At 47.8% G+C, this 16,876-nt stretch overlaps 2 protein-coding genes across 7 annotated transcripts in view; both read right to left on the minus strand.

The window, feature by feature from the left end:
- Positions 1 to 2,159: 2,159 nt before the first annotated feature.
- Positions 2,160 to 8,248, minus strand: LOC144584082 (RIMS-binding protein 2-like). Of its 2 annotated transcripts, none has more exons than XM_078379400.1 (5): positions 8,051 to 8,248; positions 7,063 to 7,134; positions 6,553 to 6,654; positions 6,267 to 6,341; positions 2,160 to 5,580 (listed from the first exon to the last, which is right to left on the minus strand). In XM_078379400.1, exons 1-4 carry the CDS (start codon positions 8,246 to 8,248, stop codon positions 6,315 to 6,317), a joined length of 399 nt encoding a protein of 132 aa, XP_078235526.1. In that variant the 3' UTR covers positions 2,160 to 5,580; positions 6,267 to 6,314. The 2 variants fall into 2 exon arrangements, 1 of the variants encoding a protein (XP_078235526.1); XR_013538118.1 differs by having other exon boundaries at positions 5,372 to 5,580; positions 6,557 to 6,654.
- Positions 8,114 to 16,876, minus strand: part of TSPOAP1 (TSPO associated protein 1) — a 41,999-nt gene continuing 33,236 nt past the window's right edge. Inside the window, exons 21-27 of one of the 5 annotated variants that reach the window (XM_078379399.1) lie at positions 16,488 to 16,679; positions 13,811 to 14,872; positions 12,983 to 13,106; positions 12,084 to 12,235; positions 10,987 to 11,155; positions 9,535 to 9,606; positions 8,114 to 8,955 (exon numbers count right to left, since the gene is read on the minus strand). In XM_078379399.1, coding sequence (XP_078235525.1) covers positions 8,855 to 8,955; positions 9,535 to 9,606; positions 10,987 to 11,155; positions 12,084 to 12,235; positions 12,983 to 13,106; positions 13,811 to 14,872; positions 16,488 to 16,679 — 1,872 coding nt within the window. In that variant the 3' untranslated portion in view covers positions 8,114 to 8,854. Of the gene's footprint in view, positions 8,956 to 9,534; positions 9,610 to 10,986; positions 11,156 to 12,083; positions 12,239 to 12,982; positions 13,107 to 13,810; positions 14,873 to 16,487; positions 16,680 to 16,876 lie in introns of all 5 variants that reach the window. The other 4 variants (XM_078379396.1, XM_078379397.1, XM_078379398.1 and 1 more) reach the window with 4 other exon arrangements.

A 16,876-nucleotide genomic window follows, 5' to 3' on the forward strand; every position in this document is an offset into this window, starting at 1 on the left:
GTCTCATGCGGTGGCATTGCCAACGGCAGTGTGGAAAGACAAACGAAATCAAGCAAACGGGGCCAGCAAACCGGGACACTTGGCCCATTTTGGCGAATCACGTCAGGGAGGGACTTACAGGGAGTAGCGGAGGGCTTTCTATGCAGGCAGGGTGGCACAGTGGTTAGAGATCTCTGCACTAGAACGTTAGCCATCTGGGCTCTCTCTCCCTGCCGAGCTGCGAGTCTCACGCTGGCCTCGGCCCGGCCGGTCCCTCTCTCTTTCTCAGTCTGACCTACATCACAAAGAGTTTTGGGAAGATCACAGGAGGTGGAGGAAATCTCCCCGAACTGACATGATAAGAGGAAAGATGGGTAGGGGACGAACTGATCCATGAAAAACAAATTTGAAAGGATGTCGTTTTGGCAGCACGATGGATCTGCCGGGGAAGATCGGCTCTGGAGAAGCCTGAGATCCAAAACAATGTATTCCCTCTCTTGGGAGAACGTTGGTGCGAAGACATTTCCAAAGGCATAAAAATATGTACAAACATACCCCGTGTAACCCAGATTCTCTGCTCCTTGGTTTGTCATCTCCGGGAGTCACACGGAAATAAATCTGTGAGTCTAGGCAAACTCCAGAAAAGTTATCTTCTCCCATTTTGCTGTTGTTCCCACAGTTGTATACTACTTATCATACTAATATTATTATAATGATCTTAGAACTGCAGGGCTGGAAGGGACCCTATAAGATCATCCAGTCCAGCGCCTGCCGAGGAGGTCCTGTCGGGAATTGAACTCACAACTTCGGGCTCTGCAGCCAGAGACCTAAATCACTGAGACATCCAGCAGGGCTTCACATGTTTAGAACGAGTGAATCCCCAACCTGAGTTGGGGAAGGTGAAACTTTAGCCCTCCAGGCCGTCCTGCATCATGGGCCACATGAGTGGAGGATGCTGAGTGCGGAAGTCCGAACATCTAAGGGGCCACAGGTTTGCCCCTCTGCCCAGAAAGCTGCAATTGGTCGGACCCTTTCTGGCACATAACCGGGCTAGAGAAAATATTTTTTTCTAACTCGAGAAGAGGGAAGAAAACCAGAATTACAACATTCCCGCCCCGCTCCTCTGTAAAAACCACAGTTAATTAGGATCCCTTGAGAAAGAGCAGAGGCAGTTTAAAATGTTGAAATTTGGCTTCCCCTTATTTGCACCTGAGAAATGTGTCTTGCACATGAAGGATACCCTTTTAAGGGCATAACAGAAGGCTCTTTCGATGTTTTCCTCTCTCTCTCTCTTCCCCCATCCCCTCTGGTTGGAAAAAAAACAAACCCCGAATTATTGCATCTTCCAGAAAGCCGAACGTTGCAAAGACCAAGCAACCCACTGGTATACTCAGGAGAAACCCGTTTTAAAACTTAATTGTCCTCTTGGAAAGAAAAGTTCCACTTGTGTCTTTGTGAGACTGCCTTCTCCTGGATTTCCTGGATAATTCTGCATAGTTTGGAAAAAGCAGCTTTTCTAAACTCAGGGTGATTCTGTCCTTCATCCGACAGATAAACCAGGTAGCTTAAGTCACAGTAGAGCTGGCTCAAAAGATAGTTTGCTAAGCAGTAACAGTGTAATTACTAGTTATAGTTACTAGTTGTAACTAGCTACAACTACTTGGCAAAAACAAGTAGTTGTAACTAGTTACATCTAAGCTCTGCTCATGGAGTAATTTAAAGTCCTCCTTCATTTTGGTGTGGTATTCTTCCTCAGGATGCAGGGTCTCCATATTGAAATATGGTGGCAGGATTGACTGCTCTGGGAAATAATGGTGTTGAGAATTCTTCCCCACCCATCTCAGCAAAACATGGGGGGTGTTTCTGATTTTTTTTTAGTATAAATCCCATAATTCTCCACTCTGGGAGTTCTATCTGGAAGACAGACACCTTACAATCAACTTAACTGTGGCTCGCCTGGGAGAAAAGGCCTTAACTGGAAGGCTCTTGAGGCCGAGCTAGGCCTAGCTCTGTTCCTGCCCCAGTGCTTTCTGGGAGCTTGCTTGCTTTCAGAGCAGGAAGCTAGGCCGTGCTAGGCCTAGCCGCCTTCCAGTGGGATCCGTCGTCCAAACCAGCCAAAAATCCCATCCCTACCAGCAGACCCTTAGCAAAAACAATGAACTGGGAACGTGAAGCCTCGATTTTTGTGAAAATAGACTTTAATGTAATAAATTAGGTTTTTGTTTTTTAAAATAAAAAACATCGTTCGTCCACGTGTTCCATGGCCCAGACTGAGCGGCACGAGAAGGGTCCCGCGCCCCCCCAGGAAAAACATGCAGAGAGACATCAGCAGCAAGGAGACACACCATGGATGTCAACACCAATGACAATACACTCCCACGGGCATGGCAATGGACCTCACATGAGACAGAGTTGTGGGGTTGCAACCTGCTTTCTTCCCCAGCTTACAAGACCTTGGGAGCAGAAAAATTCACCGAAAATAGACCTGAGGATTAAACAGAATCTGTTTGGCACGGCAGGAAAGGTGAAGGAGAAGAGTCCCACAGCTATTTGGAGAGATATTTTCAAATTAAAATTTCAGGTTTAGCCTCCTTTTCCTTCCTGCAAAACCTCTTGAGTGTCTCTGGCAGGCAACGCAACTCACAATTCTCCTTCAAGGCAAACCTGGCGACCAGGAGAAATAAACAAGAGCCCACAGTCGGCTTTCTGGAATGTTCCATGGACTTGGGGGACGAAGACACGGCATATCCCACATCGTAGCAAAAGCCTTGTACAAAGCTGGTGGCGATTCTTTCTCATGGCTAACCAATCCTCTGGCCCAAACCTTATGGCTGTTTTACGGCGGTGTAAAGCAAACAATGTAATGCTTCGCGCTGAATTGCTGCAAGTTTCAAAGTCAGCAGACATGCTATCTGTTGAGTGCTGAAATCCCATGACTAGAGATCATATTTTTAGATTTCTTGGACTACAAACCCCACATTTCTCAATTCTCAGAGTCCTTTCTGATAGCCAGGCAGCTAAATTTGGCTCGCCTGGAAGAAAGGCCTTAATCGGAAAGCTCTGAAACTCAGCTAGGCCTAAGCTCACCCACATTTCCTGTTTCTGCCCCAGTACTAGCTGGGAGTTTTCTTTATGAACAGGGAGCTACATGGAGCTAGGCCTCAAAACCTTCCAGTCAAGGCCCTTCTCCCAGGTGAGCAAAAGAGAGCTGTGTTAATTAATGCCCCTCCCCGTGGAGTCTCAATTAGTACTGACACTGGCAACATTTTGGTGCCAAGTCATGACACACTTATTAGATCCTTTGGGACTGAAGGATCATGGCCTAGATAGGTTTTAGTGCAATGGTTTTAATATCTGAATTTTTTAATTTTGTGATATTTCATGTCAAGTTATTTTAAGTATCTCAGGTTTTAAAATTGTTTTATACAGATTTGTAACGTACCACCAGGTCCTGTGATATAGGATGGGTTATAAATGTTCAAATAAATAAAATAAATAATAATAATAAATAATAATAATAAATAGTTAGGCAGCTGTCTGCCAGGTAGGTAAGGTAAAGGTAAAGGTTCCCCTTAGCTGTCTGCCAGGTAGAACTCCCCGAATAGAGAATTCTGGGATTTGTAGTAAATAAAATCCAAAAATCTCACCTCTGCCCCTGCCTAGGCTGACTTTGAACCTTTGTGGCAATTCACTAGCAAAAGTAACAGTGTTGGTGTTGTGGGCATAACTAAGAGGATTTTGACCATTACAGAGAGACTGTAATTAAAAGCTAAAATCCGTTAGTGTTCCGGAAAAGCAGTTCTGGCAGACATTCCAGACTGAACAACGCAAACAAACCCGGTGTTTGCCTCCCAATGACCAATCACAAAACAAGACAAGGTGATTTGCAAACTACAGGAGATGTGCAAAGATGTGACAGTCAACTGTCTTTCAGCACTTGAGGAATGTCCGCTTTTAAGGATGTGTTCTCCACAATGTCTCAGGTGACCCTATATAAGGAGACAAAGCGGTGGAATATTATTTTATCTTGCCCCCGCCCCACCCCACTATTGTGCTGACTGCACAATTCTGAGATGTTTGTACACAGAGCTGCTGAGCTGCTTAAGAGGTGCATAAAAGGAATTAGGAGGAAAAGAGACCAATTCAGTTCCTCCAGAGGTGTCACGATTTCCATACATCATCCCTATTATAATAATGTACTAATGCAATCATATATTGACTGCACCTCTGCCTTGTGGTATATCTGTTATACATCAGTGACCATAACTGAGTGCATGAACTGAGGACCACCTGAGTATACGACAGCTAAGGGATGGGATTTCTGGATTTCTTTTGGATTACAAAGCCTATAGCTCTCCATTCTGGGTGTTCCACCTGATAGAACCACATCGATCAACACCAAGATGTGGCTCACCTGGAGAAAAGGCCTAGCTGGGAAGTCTTTGGGGCTTATTTTAGGCCTAGCTTCCTGTGTAGCCAGGAGTTTCCTTTCTACACAGGAAGTTCAGGTGGAACTAGGCCTAGGATAGGCCTCAAAGCCTTAAGCTAGGCCTTTCCCCCCCAGGTGAGCCCCATTTAGGTGTCTGTCAGTGTGGGTGTGTTGGATAGAAAACCCAGAATGGAGAATTATGGGATGTAGAGATAAAAATAAATAAATCCAGAGATCCCATTCCTAGTGGCAACCCGCCTGAACAGCAGTGCATATCGCTTACACGATGATGGGTTTACACACTAGCCCGGTAGGATTCTGGCCACTGTGAATCTCATTCCCGAAAACTCTGGAGGGAGACATTCCCAGGTCAAAAGATAACGACACAGGTCAAGAGAGGTGTGTGAATCCTCTTTGGGCGAACATGTGTGGATCGGAAGCCTGGCTGTCTTTTGTCCATCCAGCTTTCAAAAGAAACAAATTTCTTCCCACTTTGTTGGTCCTCTCGTTGATGGCAACCCATCCTTTCTTCTGTTTCAGATGAAGTCAGCCCTGCACACCAGGGCGAGGAGGAGCGGAACGTTCTGGATTCGGGACTGGAGACGTCAGACGGGGAGGGAGCTGAGCTGCTGAGAGAAGGGATTTGAGGAAGGCGCTTGGATTCCATCAACAGGAGATGTTTTCTGGAATAAACGGAGATGGGGGGGTGCCCACAAAACGACGTCACAGGCAAAACCACACACTGAGGAAAAGAGATCTTGTGGGGCTTTTTTTTTGGGGGGGGGACATAGCCCCTTTTCTGGAGCTTCACACACGCCCCCCTTGCTTCACAGACCTCACCCAGCAGTTTCCTGGAAACAAAATGCCATCACGGCTGAGGTTTCTAGTCCTCATTACTCCATTCTCTCTTACTCCAGTACTTTTTTTCGGTGGCTCAGCACAGCCGTTGCCACCAGAGCGTCCCTTTCGGAAGGGTTGAGTTTTTGAAACTTCCAGGAATGGAGGCTTTCCCCCCCCCCCCGACATCTTTTTGACCCTTAACACTGAGGAAGTCCCATCTCGGGGTCACGAAGGACAAAGAGGCTCCCCTCCACGACCGAGGGGGCAGGGGTGGCTTTTAGCTGCTGAGCAAAGATCTCACGAGGGTGTCCCTTGTGATCGAGTGGATCCCACTACAGAAGAAGAAGGGGAGAAAGTAAGGTAAGTGAACTAGGCCTAGGATAGGCCTAGGATAGGCCGATGAATCCACTCTGGGTTTTGGTTTGAACTTTACACACTTTTTATAAGGTGCTCAGCCTGGTTTTATGTTTTAGTGTGTGCGTGGGGGCACGAGGATAGCTATGGTAGAGTTCAAACCAAAACCCGGAGTAGCTTCACCATTCCTGTCAAATCAAAGTCACCAGCCGTGGCCGGGTTCAAGGATTATGAGAGGCAGGGAATAGAAAGACAGATGCCTCTGTAGCACTGTTTTGGTACCTCTGTCATGTCTTTATTCAATTTTTTTTCTCCTGCGCTAAATAGACTCTGGGCGAGAGGCTTTCATTTCTACATTGTATGAACTCTGCAAGGTATCGAATAGCCGTCCGGACAGCATCTTTAAAAATTAGCAGCAGCTACGCACAGAACCCCTTTCATGTTCGGAAGAAAAGCTGGAGCGGATTCACCAAGCTCCCCCCCCCCACAGTGACACGGAGACCAGGCTTCCCCACCTTGCCGACACCACATGCCACCTCATGCCGACACCCCGCTCCAGGTACCCACACAATGCCAGCGTGGCCCCAACCCACAGCCCGCCACGCCGTTTGTTAAAAAATACAGCCTCACCTTTTCACAATCAAGTTTTACTTGAGGCACTTACGGGATTTCTCTCTTTTCCCCCTCTTTTCTCATTTCCTTCCCCTGTGTATCACTGGACCCGTCTCTTTCTCACGTGCTGGGGGAACACAAACAGGCATTGGGGTGTGTGTGCAAGAATAGGAAACACGCACACAAGAATTTAGATCACAGTAAGGACAAGGAAGGTTATTTCGAGCCAGCCTTCGATAGTTTTCCTTGGCAATACAGGCTCCTCCGAGAAGGCTCTTTTTTTTTTCTTTTTCTTTCAAAACTGAGGTTGGATGGTCGTTTTTCCTCCACTCCCTTACCTGCCTTCCAAGGCTGGACTCGTCAGGCGGTCCCACGTCCTCCGAGGCCACGGCTTCCAGGAAGTTAGACGGAACGAGGCCCTTCTGCCCGCGAATCTCCGCCTGCAGAGGCAGAAAGGAAAGGCCTTTGGGACTTCTAGCACCTCAAATCCTGATCCCTGACTGTGTTGGCTTGGGATGATGGGACTTGTAGGCTAATGATTCCCTGGAATACCAGACACTCCCCCTTCAGATCCACCCTGTTCCTTGGGGGAGCTCCCACTTCGCCATTTTCTTGGCACCCTGGAGTACGGTGCAGAGAATCCGCTCCAGGTTTTAGTCCAAACTTTGCCGGGGAATCTCGGAAGGGCTGAACCCCCCATCCATTCCTGACCACATTCAGCACCCGGAACAGCTCTGGTGGGCAGTGATGACAAGCTGGAACGGAGTCACTGAAACACACACACAATCCGTGACATGGTCAGTCTCCAAACAGCCCTGAGCAGAGGACCCGCTCCGCAGGGGACTTACGTAGTAGAAACCGTCATCGTCCATGGAACCGAGAATGGTCACCAGGTCCCCCGCGCAAAACGTCAGTTCAGCCTAGGAAGAAAGATCAATGTGGGGGGGTGTCCCGATCAGAGGTGGGGCCCGGCTGAAAACGGGTGGGCGCTGGGTCTCTGTTTTCGATCTTTGCCTGGAAACCAACTCCATTTCTGGAGCAGAACTTTCTCCAAAGGATCCCCTGGGATAAGGATTGCGTGGGACCCCAGGCCTCTCCCGACACTACTGAACTTGCTTGGCTAGCTGGAGAAGATGGGTACTAGAACCCCACAGCATCCAGAGGTCCACAGCTGCTCAGCCTTGCACGACTGTTTCCAAAAAACGGGGAGTTTTGTTTTAAACAGAATTTTGAAAAAGACTTCGCTTTTTGGGCTTATAAGCAGGTATCTTTTTTTTTTTTTTTTGGCGTAGCTTGTCCCTCAAAGGGAGAGGCAGAAAATGAATGAATCAAGACATTTTTTTTAACGTAGCTTGTCTCTCAAGAAAAGGCGGGGTTAAAATGCTACTGGTTTGCCCAGTCGTTATATTAATATTATTATTATTTATTATTTATTATACATTATATTATACATTATACATTATATTATAATATATTATATTATATTAATATAACCATATGCTAAAGCTCATTCATGACTGAGTTAACTGTGGCAGGAAAACACTCTGGAATAGCTTATTAGGATGATTATTCTGTGGCTTCTGAATCGTTTTAACTACGGTGGTGGCCTAATATTGCAATTTAACTTTTCATATTTCTCAGTTTTTATATGGAAATGCTTCATATTTTGACATATGTATCGGTGTTAAAACCCTCCCTCTCTTGCTATTTTATCAGTGGCTGTGGGTCCCTGAACAGTGAGATTTTAAAAAAAGAAATATTAAGGTCTAGGCTTTATGCACCCCTTCCCTGTCTTTTCAGATCAGAAAATATGGAGTGAAGAGCACCCTTTGTTACCTCGGTGTCTGCGTTGGGAGAGCTCTCTGCAGGGTTGTAGTCAAAAATAGCGACCATGGTTCTTGGGGTCTCCTCTTCAGAGCTGGGTTCCCAAATGTCATCAGCCCCTAAGCAAGAAAGGAAATGTTTAATTACAGAAGAAAGGAGGAGATCACCTGTGAGTAAATGACCTCTTAATGACTCTGCAATACTATTCATTGCTTCTGTGAGATGTAAGTTGTGACTTTCCTTGTTAAGTTATCTGAAGAAGTCCATTTCAAAAGGAACTTTCCCCTTTGTTTGTGATTTAGGGCCAAACTGCAGGTTGGACTTAATAAGCTGAAATTGCACTCCTGCTTCAGAGACATGATTCCAGCCAATCTGAGGGATCAGACCTGCAAACAAAGCCTCAGTTTACATCCCAGCAGCTGATTGCAAAGCAAAGCAGGTTAATTTGTGGATTGCACAAGGTGTGGAAAGTTCCTGCTGTGACAATCAGATGTTCTCAGCACTGAAGTAGTTCCTGCTTCTAATGACAGGCTATCTATAATGTATATTTTAAGCTTCACAGAGATATAGAGACTTTTTTTCTATTCCCAAGTGCCGTTAAAGCCTTTTAATATGCATTTCACTCCAAGTGTAACTGGTTTGCAGTGACTCTTTGACTGCTATTATCAACTGCAAGAATTTAAGTGTGCACATACCCTCCATATAATGTCTTTATTCATCCATTTTCCACCTCTCGCCTTGATTTCTGAGGACTGGAGACCAATGGATGAGTTTAACAGCCCCTTAAACCTCCATGACATGCTGCAGACTTTCAGGCTACACAGCGTGATTGTAAGGAATTGAGGAAACCCCAGTTTTAACTTCGTGGAAGGAACACTCACCAAAATTAGAAACCGTGTCCTTCCTCTTCTGTCCCACTGTGGGCAATAAAAGATGCACTGATTAATAAATTACATTTCTCTGCCCTGCCAAAGAAAATCCGATCCCCTGAGCAAAGGAAGCCCAAATTGTAGGGAATCAATAGAAGCTGTGATCTGGTTTTCCCTCTCGAGATGTAATTCCTTCAAAGCACCATGCCCGAGCCATCAATTTGCAAAGGGAGCCTATAATCATTTCCCAATGGCCAATCACAAAACAAAAGCAAGCCAATTCATCACATGTATTGCTGAGGATAGTGTATGCTGGGATAAACAGGGATCTTTGCAAATGATGAGTTAACTGTCACATATTTGTATTACATGCTGTCAAGTGGCTTTAATGTATGGGGTGTGTGGAATATGCCGTGAGTAGTTTACCCTTGCCACCAACCCCCAGGGGTTTCTACAGCCAATCAGAGATTTGAACCCAGGTCTCAAGAGTCCCGTCATTCTCTCCACTGCGCTGCGGAGTGTTTCAGAAGGTATAGCTAAATTGGAAGTGGCTTTGCCTCTATCCCCTTAAAATAAAGCAGAAGACAAAGAAAACTCAGGACACCAAACTCAGGAGGAAACACAAACCTTTTTTGGAACGCCGAGGCTTCGGAGGGCGAGTTCTCGGGCGCTGTGCTGGCGGGGAAAATGCGCTGTTTTCTGCTGGGAGAAAACACGGACTTGTTAAGAAGTGACAGAATTGGTAAGACACCAATCAAAGTAAGAAGAATCTCAATACAGTATTTTTAACATTGGCATGCAGGAACTATGATACAGAAAGTGAGTTTGGTTATATGGCAGGACCCCTGTATTCGGGGGAGGGGTTTGGTTCCAAGCACCCCGTGGATGCTGAAAACTACAGATACATAGTATGGTAAAAGAAAGAAAAAATCCAGAAAAAGTATTTTCATATTTTTTAATCAAAACGGACCACTAGAGGGAGAGAAAGACCATACTATGTATTCTTCAACCACAAGAATACATGGCCTCTGACTCCATCTAGTGGTAAGTTTTGCTAAATACATCTTGAAAATACACATTTCTAGGGCTTTTTAATATTTTTAATGTTTCCAGACTGTGGATAAGTGAAACAGCGGATACGAATCCCGCAGAGACAGGAGTCCTGCTGCATTCTTGGGAAATAAGATCTGTCAGAGTTTGGTTGTCTTGGGTGGGTTACTGGAAAGGGGTACGAAATACAACCAATAAGTTAATAAGGCCTAATCACACAGGCTCTTTGAATCCTTTCAATTGCCTCCTTCCTTTATACCAATATGTATAGTCACACAGACCATAAATTGTAGTCACATGGCTGTCTTTTCTTTCTACACATTTCTGGAACTTTGAACAGGTTTTCGATTCATTTTCTGTTCTCTTTCAGGAGCATGCTACTCTAAAAAAATTTTGTGGTTAAAAATACCTAAGTGATACATCGCTAAAGCAGCATCTAATTTGTGTGAAAAGCTTTAGAAGGTGATACTGGAAGATGGTCCATAATGCAAGGTGTCCCTTGGCAGTTCTTGGGTTTTAGGGCGCTTTGTTTCTCAAAGGACGCTAAGTGGGGTGTTACTTCATGTAAGGGAAGGGCCCAGCAGGAATGAATGTTACAATAAGGAAGTGATACAGCAATAAACTCTTGGAGGGCAGAATACCGATATATCACGTCGCAGTTGAATTTTTTTTTTAAGGGGAAACAAGTGCAGTGGCCCTGGTGCCGAAAACACAACGGGGTGCAAATCAGATTCATCCGCACCAAACCGATGTGGATAGAAGCAATTCTGGGGAATTGCATCATTTTAAAAAGCCAGTGCCAGCAAGGTTGGAAAAAATATTGATCGACTGGCCGAATAAATGACTCGGCCTTCCCCCCAGAGTCACGTGAACGGAAAGTCATAAAACAATTTAAATAATGGCCGAGTCGATGCCACGGCGGTTTACATGGTCTGTGTGATTACGACCCAAGTCAAAAAACAACTGATGCTTCATTTTCCGTGCACCTCCTTTGTTGAGTGGACTGGGTAAAAGAAACGGGTCGGGCACCTGGATGTTCCTCCAGCCGATCAGCGGAGAGGCGTCCTTCCTGTAAGAGCTGCTGGCGTGCCCTCTCGCTGTCCACCTGGATCTCGGAGACCATGTTGCACGGGATGTATCCGATTCTGCCGCCACATTCCCCCCGGTAGAAGCCGTCTGCGTCCTTGTGGCCATAGACCTGTAGGAGGAAGGGAGACCGGTGAGCCCTCGATGTGAATGCGCCCGCCCCCATCTCTCTCAGCACACGGGGAGTTCTGCAGAAGGAAGCTCAGCGACGCTGGCGCGCGGGTCATCCTCTAGCCCAGCATCCTCAACAGAATCCAAAATACAGCCAACCGTTGATCTATACTAGCTTATGGGGTTGAGCAGACTCCATATCCCTGGGAACAGGTCTTTTGTAAAGCCAATGGATCTTAATGTCTCCACCAAACCAGGCTACCCTCAAAGACTCAGGATAACAGGGGTAGCTCAGATCAATCTACTCCTGCTAGGATCACCTATTGCCCTAATCCATCTGGGGTAAAAACACTCTACTATTTCAGTTCCAGATGATGTCAGAGGAGACAAGGAAGGCCATACTCTCATCATATCAAAAAGTCCAAGTGTTGCACCTTACAGATCCGGGCTATGCTACATCACATGAAGGGCGATTAATCCTAATTCGACTCCCCTGGGGTTATCCTAGCCGTGTTCACTTAGAAATAATGGTGCCATAGACATGCCATATTACAGTAGGGCCCCCCGTGTCTGCGGGATCGGTATCCGCGATTTCACTTATCCACGGTCTGAACATTTAAAAAAAACTCATGAGCACATATTTGCATGATATAATGACCAGACCTGGCCACTAGAGGTAGCCAGAGACCATGTCATGCCTAAGGTTTGCTATTATCTGCGGTTTTCGGCATCTGCAGTGGGAGGGAGCTTGTATCTGATCCCCCCCCATGAATACTGGGATCCTACTGTCCTTGCTTCCTCCAGATCGACCTTGGTGAGGTGTTCTGGAGCCCTCCGAAGCTTCCTTGTTGTTCCATGAGATCTGGCTTGGTGTTCACAGAGACACGCAGGTCAGCTGTGGCTGCCACCCCAGAGCCGGCCCTTCTCACCTTCAGAACCTGGCCCTCTTGAAACGGGAGTTCTTCTTCGGCCGCGTCCGGGTTGGGAGACATGGAGACGGGATCAAAGTCGAAGAGGGCCACAAATAGCCGTGATGAGTCCTCCTCGTCCATCGTTTCTGGAGAAGGGCTCCGCCAAGCACCTGCTGAGGACACAGAAACTGGGGGCATCAGCCTAGAGCTGGATCTGCTCGCTCACCACCTACCCAGATCAGGGGTTCTGTTGTTGTGCTGCTGTTACAGTTAAGAAGACCCCCCCCCCCGATATTCAGCCTAAATCTGGCTTCCTGTAGCTTGAACCCATTATGACGTGTCCCCCACTCTGGAATGACAGAGAACAGATCCTGCCTCTCTTCTGAATGACAGCCTTTCAAGTCTTTCATTCTTTCCTTCCAGCCCCCTGATCATCCTTATCGCCCTCCTCTGAACTTGTTCCATTTTGTCAGCATCCTTCTTGAAGTGTGGTGTCCAGAACTGGGCACAGGGGTCAAGATGAGGCCTAACTAGTGCCGAATAGAGGGGAACTAGAACCTAACGAGATATGGAGACTATATGTCTGTTAATGCAGCCTGACATGGCCTTGGCCTTTTCTGCAGCCACATCACACGGTTGGCTCATATTCAGCCGGTGACCTACGACAATTCCAAGATCTTCTTGCTCAGAGTATTCCTGAGCCAAGTATCACCCATCTTGTAACTCTTTGTCTGTCTTTCAGCTTGAGGTGGGACACCTTGAACCATTTTTCAGGTTCCTCAAGAATCCGGGGAAGTCTTGAATTGTTTATTCTCCTAACAGTCCTGCAAAGGAGTCCCTCCACAATTCCCATTTTACAGATGGGAAAACTGAGGCTTAAAGTTCTGTCTTTTCCCAGAAACTGTAACCGAGCTCACCAGAACTACGATCTCCTGTGGCTGCTGCTTCTCGCCTCTTTCTCCGTAGTCTTCGGCCTCTTCGGGTGGGGGCCCGCCACGTTGCTGAGCTTAGCGACTCCAGAAAGCCATCATCCGTTGCTGCCTGGAAGAGAAAATACAGCAGAATCAATCCCTCAGCTCTCTGCAGGTCACCAGCCACAGAAACTTTGGCAACACCCCACGGCAAGTATACCAAAGCAAAGCAAAGCATGAGCGTGCAGTATTCCTCTTTCGGAAACTTTCCAGAATAGGATCCCAAGCCAATCTTTTTGGTACATCCAGTAAATTGAGAGTAAAACTAATTCAGTTGAATTGACAACTCCAAAATTTGCTTCACTTTGGGGAGAAATAAACATTACAGGTGAGTTCCCACTAGATAAGGGAATTCCTTAACTGCGGAAAGCATCTGAGTACTCACAGGAGGAGCTTTTCTCAGGATTTGGTTCGTGACTGGTTTTTGGTAATATTGGAAAATGGTGGCCAGGAATATTTCCCTTTTGCCCAGTTCCTTCCTAAAGTTTCCCCAGAGGAGAGGAATCCTGCACTGAGGACTTTTGACAGATGATGCCAGCCCGGCAGCCGATAACATTTATTTTCAAGCAAATTGGGAGAAAAGCCACGGAAGATGTCACGCAACGCACCACACAAACTCCCCAGAAAGAAACAAAGCTGCTGTTTTGGGAATCGCTCGAGACAATAAGCAGAATGCAAGCAAGCCGAGGAGACCGGGGGGAGGGTTAAAAATGCACCGCCAGCAAAGAGCCAAGCTGTGACACGACCCACAGACCATGAAAGAGGCTCACGGACCCAGGTGTGCAGGGACGGTGCCCGGGCCCCCTCTCGCCCCGGCCGCTCATGCACGGCTCTCCAGAGCGCAGGGCTACGCTCCAGACTCCGACTCCGCTCCTCCGAGGCGATTCTCCGTCTCAAGCCAGGCGAGCCCACGGGGGACCCGCTCCACTCCGCGCTCTCCTCCTCCCAGCTGCTGCACCGCTTCAACTCCCTCGGCCCGCTGGACGGCACGGATCCGGAGCAGTCACTCCAGCCTTCCTCACAGTCCGTGGGCGACCCGTCGGCCCGGCCGTCAGAGCTCGGCTGGCTGGCCGCAGTGGAGGTCACAGTCAGGTCATCGTCCGAGTCGTATTCGATGCTGATCTCCATGCTCTCGGGGCTCAGGCTGCGGGAGACACCTCGGAAGGGTTCGCCCCCCGGCTCCTGGACCGTCGTCCTTCTCGGAGACGCTTGGTGGGGCCTCGGCCTGGCCCCGAGGCACAGGTCAGAGATCTGCTGCACCCCGAGGCTGGAGATGATGTCCAAGTTCTCTTTCAAGCTCTGCGCTCTGTAAAGACCTCCTCTGGTCTGGTAGGCCCTGCGTTCCGGGTTTGCGTCCGACCGTTGCTTCCTGGTCCACTGGACTTTCTCCTTGCTACGCCGGGGGCCTCTCCATTCCCCAGCAGGCTTGGTTTGCTGCTCCATACAGTCCCGTTCCCATCCCCGGGAAGCTGGAGAGGGTCTCCTCATGTCCTCTCTCCTAGACGGCGGAGGGTGACCCCTTGCTGGCCACATCTTGTCCGGGAGATTTTGGTAGATGTTCTCCCTGAGAGGAGAAGCAGGAGGAGAGAGCGCCATCCTTCTGGTAGGGCCCCGGGGCTCCTCAAGGTCGAAGTCCCCCGCTTTTTTCTCTGGAGGGGGAGAAGCCGGATGGCTGGGGGGAGGTTTCCCCCAGGCTTCGGCTTCCTCCTCCTCTTCTTCCTCCTCTGCCACTTCCGGGATGCTAAACAGGGCTTTCCTGCAATTGTTCGGCAAAGGCATTTCCAGAATCCGTTCCAAGATCTCGTCGTCGCTGTCCGTATCGCCCGGCTCTTGCTGCTGTTTTTTTTTCCAGCCCCAGAGAAAAGCCAGGACGGCCCCCAGGAAAGCAGAGAGAAAGAAAGAGAGAGGATATCGGTGTTATATATAAAAAAGCACCTACCGTGGACTCTATCAGATGGCCTTAAAGGAGGGTTAGGAAGAGGGAACCAGGGTGGTGGAGGGTGGTCAATCAGCAGAGCCCCCACCTTTAGGAGTAGTCTATCTTTGAAAACCGGTTGCTAGAGGAACCAAAGCAGGAGAGGGTCGGTGCCTTCCATGTGTGAGGATTTCCCCCCCTTGCAGAGAGTCCCTCAGTGGGGGATTGAGCTGCCTAGATATTATAATAATAATAATCAAACTGCAGAGCTGGATCATTGAGCCCAGCCCCTGTCAAAGGAGGCACTGCGGGGGAATCGAACACCCAACCTCTGGCTGATAAAGGCAGTACACAGACTGGGAGAGGAGCCAGTACAACCCCTTTTAGATCCAGGAAGTTTCCCTTTCTGGAGGCAGAAATGTAAAATACGTCTTTGATTTAATGAGGACTAGAATCTTGACTCAGGGATTCTCCCCATGCTGCGTCATCTCACACAAACTGGCAACACGTTAGGGCTCCTCTTTAAATCATCTTCACAGATTCCTGACCCACGTTGTCCGGAAAAAAACAAGGCGAATGGGCTGGTTCCAGAACCATCAGTTCTTTGAGGATGAAAGCGGGGGGGGGGGGGGGAAGGAATTATAGCCGCTGTCGTAACAGCTGCTAAGAGGAATCCAGGCAGAAAAAAAACAGCTGTCTAAAATGAATAACTCCAGGAAAAGAGAATTTCTGAAGCATGTAGTAGATGGATGGGAGGCATTAGTCCATTTGTGAGATTTTCTTTGGCACCGTCAGATGACACCGGAGAAATTTATTTTCCAAAAACAGATCTCTCTTGCATTCATCTGGAGAACAACCCAGAGGGTGTTTGTCCGAGTCGATGGTAAGCCCCCCCCCCCAGCTCCCCAGCGTGTGGAATCAAGAGAAAGAACGACCAGCTTCAGAGAGAACTGATTTTCCATCAGAGCGCTGAACGAGGAGGCCAGGATCGGTCCAACATTGCTGGCGTGGCTTGCAACCCCAATGTATATAACCCTGTATATGCCGACACGACCACATGGTTCCAAAGCGTTTCTCCTGCTGCTGGAAGGGCAAAGCTAGAACCTGGGTTTGGATTCGAATTCATGCTGTTCTTGTATGTCTTTGGTGCTGCGGAGAACTTAGAAAACTCCAGTCGATTGAATATAAATATATACTAGAACCTTGCCTTCCAAAATCTTACTCTGAGATTCTTAACCCACCAGTGGTTGACTGTGGCCCTAAACAAGTTGCCATCCCATAATGATGCCTGATGGTTACACAACCCCGGGGGCTGATGGCAGCGGACATTTGACAGTGTCAAGAAAAGGCCAGCTGCCTCCCTCAGGTTGTCTCTAACCAGTGTCCCACACAGCCTCTCTTTCAGGAACTCCATAAATGTCTCTTTGAACTCTGTCATTTAAAAAAGAGGCAGGCTGGAATTTAATGAGGAATCCAATAAATCCAATGGGAATCCAGCTCTGCCGAAAGATTTCAATAAGGCAGGAAGAAAATTACCTTTTCTCCATTTTCTCCACTGGGACATTTGCTCGGGTCCCCTTTCAAGGCTGCCCACTGCCCACTAGGCCTCGTTTCTTCCTCCTCTTCGTCTTCCTCCTCTTCCTCTATAATATCGGAAAGATCCGACCCACGGCTGTGATCGGCCAGGAGGTTCAGAGGACGGTTTCCTGGATCCAACCTTTTCTCTCCCTGTTGAAGAAACCCAGAAGCATATTCCAGATTAGTCGACAATTAAGCCCCGTGTATTTTGTTTCAAGCAGATTTCTATGAGCCGTTGTAAAAAATAAATAAATAAATTAAAAATATCCCATCCTCGTTTAGCAGAATAAAACTTAGGCCACCCTACAGTGCCTCTGTGAGAGAAAACTGGAGGGGGGCGGGAAGTC

This window comes from Pogona vitticeps, chromosome 7 (genome assembly GCF_051106095.1).
Source record: "Pogona vitticeps strain Pit_001003342236 chromosome 7, PviZW2.1, whole genome shotgun sequence".
NCBI lineage: Eukaryota > Metazoa > Chordata > Lepidosauria > Squamata > Agamidae > Pogona > Pogona vitticeps.

Bases quoted from the DNA above. Each gene is read 5' to 3' on its own strand.
- LOC144584082 (XM_078379400.1), bottom strand. From the start codon at position 8,248: ATGAATAGTATTGCAGAGTCATTAAGAGGTCATTTACTCACAGGTGAT. The intron at 7,135-8,050 runs GTAACAAAGGGT...CTTTCTTCCTAG, and splicing joins CTCCCAACGCAGACACCGAG to GCTGAACTGACGTTTTGCGC. The intron at 6,342-6,552 runs GTAAGGGAGTGG...GTGTTCCCCCAG, and splicing joins AGTCCAGCCTTGGAAGGCAG to CACGTGAGAAAGAGACGGGT.